Below are 6,000 nucleotides of genomic sequence, written 5' to 3'. Positions count from 1 at the left end.
CGCAGATCGGCAGCAACCCCCCGGAGCTCCGTCACCGGCGTCGGCGGCGAGGAGAGAGGAGGATGCGGGCGGCGGAGCGGGCGGCGCTGCCCCGCGGCGGGCAGGCTGTCCGCGGGGCCCCGGCGGGCGGCTGCTGAGCGCGGCGCCGCGGGCATGCGGCGACGGGGAGCGGGAGCCGCCGGCAGCGCGGGCGCCCCGGCGGGCGGGCGGCCCCTCGAGCGAGACTGAGGGTGGATGGAGCCACAAAGGAGTTTGGCTGACACGTGCGGCGGGGCGGCCGGCGGCCGCGGCTAGGGCCACCCCCCTCCCCTTCCTCCTCCCCTCCTCGCTATGCTGCGCTCTCGCCGGGCCCCTCAGCGGACTCGACGCACAGCAGCGATGGAGCCGGCCGGGCTCCTGTGAGGCCGCCGCCGGACCCAGCATGGCCTCGGCGGGGTCCCCGGAGCAGCGGCTCCCCGGGGCGGAGCGGCCGGCGGCGGCGGCGGGGGGCCGGGCGGAGGCGCCGCGGTGCCGCAGTTTGCCCGCGCTCGGCTCCCCCCTGGCGGCCGGGGGGGGCGGCGGCGGCCGGCCGAGCCCCGCCGAGGGACCCGCTCCCGAGGCCGAGCGGGGCGAGGGCGCCGCCGCCGTCGCCGAGGCTGGCCGGCTCCCCGCCGCCGCCAGCGGCAGCGGGAGCTTCCCCTGGAAGACGGAGGGCAGCCAGCCGGCGGCGCCCGGTCGAGGGGTATCCCTGGGCCCCCCGCTGCTGCTGCCTCCGCCGCCGCCGGCGCTGCTGCTGGCGGGCCCCCCGGGCAGAGCGTGCCTGCGGGCAGTGCTGGCGGACTCGCGCTTCTTCCTGGTGTGCATGTGCTTCCTGACCTTCATCCAGTCCCTCATGGTCTCCGGCTACTTGAGCAGCGTCATCACCACCATCGAGCGGAGATACAGCCTCAAGAGCTCGGAGTCGGGGCTGCTGGTCAGCTGCTTCGACATCGGGAGCCTGGTGGTGGTGGTCTTCATCAGCTACTTCGGGGGTCGCGGGCGGAGGCCGCTCTGGCTGGCCGTAGGGGGGCTTTTCATCGCCCTGGGCGCTGCGCTCTTCTCCTTACCTCACTTCATCTCTCCGCCGTACCAGATCCAGGAACTGAACTCCTCCGTCAGTAACGAGGGCTTGTGCGTGGCCGGCAATGGCACTGCCAAAGAGCAGTGGGACTCATCGGCCTGCATCAAGGACACCGGTGGAAACGACCACTCTCTCTATGTAGCTTTATTCATTTGTGCCCAAATCCTCATTGGCATGGGCTCGACACCCATCTATACCTTGGGACCAACCTACTTAGATGACAATGTCAAGAAAGAAAACGCCTCGCTTTACCTAGGTAAGGCAACTTAAGTACCTGGGTACTTTGCTGAACCCCAGATCTCCGAGGGGCCAGTTACAGGTACTTCTGCCTTAGTGCTGCTGAACAACATCTGTGCTAAGTTTTCCTTCTCAAATGACCTTTTGAAGTAAAATTCATGCTCTCCTATTTTAAAACCTTTTGTGGCATGGTGAATAACAGTAACGGGTGAAGCTAATGCAGTGTGCCTAAAAGCAGTTGTACTCACACGCTCTTGCACGGGTAATACAACAGCAGAGAAAGTTGTCGTCTCTAATGCGTTTCAGCACTTGGCAGTAGCTGGTGACTTTTTCAGAAAGCAGTGTCAAAATTTGCCCTGCACTTTCAAGTTTCTTTCTGCTAACACAGAAGCTTTGCATTTCTAAATTCTGGTGCTGTGCCTTTAGCCTAAAGTCTCTATAATGTTAATGCTCAATAAGCACTTTGAGAGAGTTTTGGCATGCTTCGTTTTACTTTTCCAGCATTCATTTGCCTTGAGCTAGCAATGGATTTTTGCTGTCATTGGTACATCATCTGGCATCTCAGAGTTAAAAACTCACTGATAAACCAGCATGTAAAACCTTCAGGGTTGAGTTTGGTTAGGGCAGCTCAAGGAGCGCAGTGAAATTACTTGTGTCCAATCTGGCATACATTTTTCAGCAGGTACAGACAGCTCTTCTTGATAGTTGTGCAATGGTGGGAAGAAAGGGTGTCTCAGATAACTGGGTACTAAACTTTATTGGAGTTTGATCGTGATAGTTTGTGTAATGTGTAAGAAGATTAACTGGTCCCTGACTTAGCATTAGCACCTTAGATGCTTCTATAAGAAATGAACCTCATGTACCCTTCACATTCTTTTCAAATAAGGAGAGGCACTTAGGGAATTGAGAGAGCTGTGAAGGGGTTTTGGATACTCAGCATTACCATTTGCAGTTCAGTTTTCTTTGGCTTTATGATAGCCATGGAGATAATTGCTTGTTAGCCACACATTTAAGGAAGTTATGTGGAAGTTACACACACAGACAGACACAGACACAGAGACTTGCAGAGTGTGTGTGTATGTATATAACTACTTTACTGAACAGAAGTAGTGATTTGGATCAGTGTTTTTATTCCTTTTGACCTGTTCTTTGGCAGTTTGACTGTTCTCTGAACCATTTTAAAGCCATGCACAGTCTGTGCACAGTGTCTTGAAAAAGCCTGGGGCACTGCAGGTTTTTGGAAGGAGGAAGAGGTATTCACTGCATTGCTAATCTGCATGATGAAGTATTTGACAAAGTGTTTTTTCCCTCCCTTTGCCTGTCTCTGAGAAAGGTCAAGTGGTATGGAAATTAAGATTAACCTAGTATTGACTTTATTGGCAGCATGAAAAAACAAAGCATCTCGTTACTGAGGTTACTAAATTATAGTTTGGAACTTTTGCAAGTAGGTGATCTCACACAGTCCTCAAAAACGAAAAAAGAAAAGGAAATGCCGTAGGTGAGGAATGAAGGGTAAAAGAGGTGAACGGTGAGAGAGGCGGAAATCTTTCTTCAACAAAGGGGAAGGCAAGGTCAATGGGGGGAAATCCTAACTGTGCAGGAGAAATGATGCCTACCACTGATGCGCCTCTAGCACAGGAAATAGTAATGAAATGACTCAGGTAACTTTAATTGCAGCGAAGTTAACAAAGGTAAAAGGCACCAGCAGCTGGGTAGACTCCATGTGACCCTGTGGCTGCCAGACACTGAAGGCAGCTTTGATCTATACTAGAGGACCCTTGTGGTCGAAGTTCATTTTTAGTGATTCAAGAGAACAAAGATGAGTACACCCAGCTACAGTGTATGTGAAAAATTTATGCCTGTGATTTGATTGTGACCACAGGGAGAATTAAAATGAGCACAAAGTGTTCATTTAATAAAATGTACTAGCACCTCCATTCAGTCTTGGAGCCACTCAGGGCTAGAAGCAATGTTGTCTGCTGTTGGAAATATTGGTGTTATGTTTTTTAAATAGTGTGGAGTTCTGAGGAAAGATTTAAGTTGTTAATGTTTAAGTATTTGCCTCACTTGAGATACCAGGCCAGTGACTTTTTGAGGGGCAGGAGTAAAATCAGAGTTTTTGGGGGAGAAAGAAAAAGAATGCTGTTTGGCATGTTGTTGTGAGCAAACATATTTTTGTTGGATCTTCTCAGTGGTTTGGAATGTTGAATGTCCTTGAGGAGAGGCATTTGTGGGCAGCAGACAGCTCAGCCAGGTGCAGGGATAGGATAGAAGTGGCCTGGGCATGGCTCTGCAGGCCTGCCACCTCATGTCCTGTGTTATGCAGTGCCTGGTTCTCCAGGTGGTGTGATTCTATTACTGGGGGAAACTATGCAAGTGATGCCAAAATGTAAAATGTATCTCTGTGTGGAGGCATGGGCTAACAAAACGTCTTGGAGTAGGCCAGTGGCAATTGAGGTTTTAAAAAGAGATGAAAGCCCAGGGAAACAGGTCCCAGTCACACAGATACATATGTTTGAGTGAGGACAGCTAATTAATAAAAAAAGTATTCTCTAACACTAAATGGAAGGTCACTCACATGTTTGTTCATAGTCATGCTGATATTGCATTCTATGTTTTTCTTCCAGAGGAAGATAAATATATGAGAATGGATGAGCTTTTTGACCCTGCAAGTGTGCCCACTAAGAGAAGTCAGTAAAGCCCCCCTTGAGTATCACTAATCCTGATTCTGCAAAAACTCACCTTATGTGGCTGTGGAAGCTATCTTATTTATTTTCCAAGTTAATCCAGCTCAGGGCTCGAGTGGTGATAGCAGATCCTCTTAAGTGTAGGCATGCAAGCTCAATGTGGACAGCTGTTTTAACATTCCTGACTGGAAGTCCTCCTCTCAAAAAACATATTTGATGCTTATACGTAGTCTCTTGGCTGCCTACATTTAAGTCCATCTGTCAGAATGGCACAGTGCCAGTTTACAAGGTGCTGTGTTGTTTTTAGTAGGACAAAGGTGCCAAGAAGGGATGTGTATTTGGGCTCCTGCATAGCAGTGTGTGAGCTCTCAGTGTGTGGGATGTTTCTTCCTTCACCCGGAAGCAGTGTCACCTCCGGGTTCTGCCATCCCTTAAACTTGACGATACTTCGATGCTGTGATGCTAACTTTGAGAAATGTATGACATCAGGCTTGAAAACAAGTTATGATTGTAACAGGTGCCTAGGAAATGTAAGAACCGGTTCCCTTAATCACAGATAATCCAAAAGGGAAGTTGCACAATGTGTAAAAACTGGGCAGTCACTAAGTGGTCTTTATCTTCTCATAAGTCTCTCCCTTCTGTGCTCAGCTGTGCTGTGATGTGTCTGTTGTCAGCTGGCTGATGTGTGCAGGTTCTTTTAAGTATTTATCCAATTAAATTAATTGCAATTCAATTTGAAGTTGAATTTGACTTCCTGAGTTTTGTTTTGTACTTTTGATGGTGCTTCTGCTACTAGTCAAATTCTAGCACTTAAAACACTGTGATTTTTCTAAACACTGGGGTTTTTTTGTAGGGATCCAACAGTTTGTCTTGAATGTGAGTTTACCTTGTATTATATCAGGACTTTAAAAAGCAGTTCTTTAAAATTAAGTGTGGCACTTAGAAGTTTTAATAGTGGCTGAAAAACTTTTAAATACTTTTCTTTTTTTGCAAGTGAATATTGTTATAAAAAATGAATTTACCCTAAAAATTCACACATACTCAGTATCAAGTTTTACAGAAATATTGCAGGAATGAAAATATTCTAGCATTCAGGAATGGCTTTTACCAGTACCCCCCAAAATGACTAGTGAACAAATTGGTCATTGTGCTAAGGATGTTTTATTTCAGTTTCCAGAATACTGTAGGCTGGTTAGGATATGATATGAGAAAAGTGTCTCAGTTTAATTTCATGCAGACTGTCCCTAGGTTTTGGAACAAACTGTAATTACAAAATGCAAAGATAAAGGTTTTATGGGAAAATGGCTGAAAAATTGGATAAACCTGTGCAAATGGGCTTGGTACAGATTATGGCTGAAAGCCAGGGAAGTAAAGTAATTTCATAACCTAGAAAAAAAATATTTATACAAGTTTCAAAAATATTTTGGAATCCTTCTTTGTTTTCATGAGGATTGTTTGTGTGGGTTGCTGTTTCTAGCATTAGATAAACCACTTCACTGTGACTGTATTTTGTCTGGAAAATACTCCTTACCAGTGTTTTACAGGTGGATATACAGTTCTCTATATTTACCCTTCATGTCTTTGTTACAGGCTTCCCTTAAATCTTTATATATGGATGTATGATGATTGTATTTATTATACTTGTAGTTAAATCTACCTTTAGATCCACATCCCACTTGAAAGAAGAGGGCAGGAGGGGTAGCTTCACATCAGAAACCCACCACCTCTGCTTGCTGGGTCCCAGGGCATAGCCCAGCTGCCAGACAAGCCAGATCTCTGTCATGTGACATTGCTTGGATATTGGCACAGGAAGCACTGGATTTTTGTGCCACTGATCCATTTTGGTCTGGCTGCTTCTGGGGTTATGGATGTCCCCGGGAGACAGGAACTGGAGCCCCACTGGGGGCATCAAGTCCTTTATGTGGATGCTACAAGGTCATTGAGGTTTTCTGAGTCAGTATCAACTTTCTAGCTGAG

At 47.8% G+C, this 6,000-nt stretch overlaps 1 protein-coding gene across 1 annotated transcript in view; it reads left to right on the top strand.

Moving 5' to 3' along the window:
- Positions 1-254: 254 nt before the first annotated feature.
- SLCO5A1 (solute carrier organic anion transporter family member 5A1) overlaps positions 255-6,000 on the top strand; it is a 73,130-nt gene continuing 67,384 nt past the window's right edge. The window contains exon 1 of the mRNA XM_059861993.1: positions 255-1,355. Within this exon, the coding sequence (XP_059717976.1) occupies positions 422-1,355 (934 nt within the window). The 5' untranslated portion in view covers positions 255-421. The remainder of the gene's footprint in view (positions 1,356-6,000) is intronic.

The sequence above is a fragment of the Haemorhous mexicanus genome, chromosome 1, assembly GCF_027477595.1.
Source record: "Haemorhous mexicanus isolate bHaeMex1 chromosome 1, bHaeMex1.pri, whole genome shotgun sequence".
Taxonomy (NCBI): Eukaryota; Metazoa; Chordata; class Aves; order Passeriformes; family Fringillidae; genus Haemorhous; species Haemorhous mexicanus.
The sequence above is the reverse complement of the archived record's forward strand: the minus strand, read 5'-3'. Positions and strand labels throughout refer to the sequence as shown.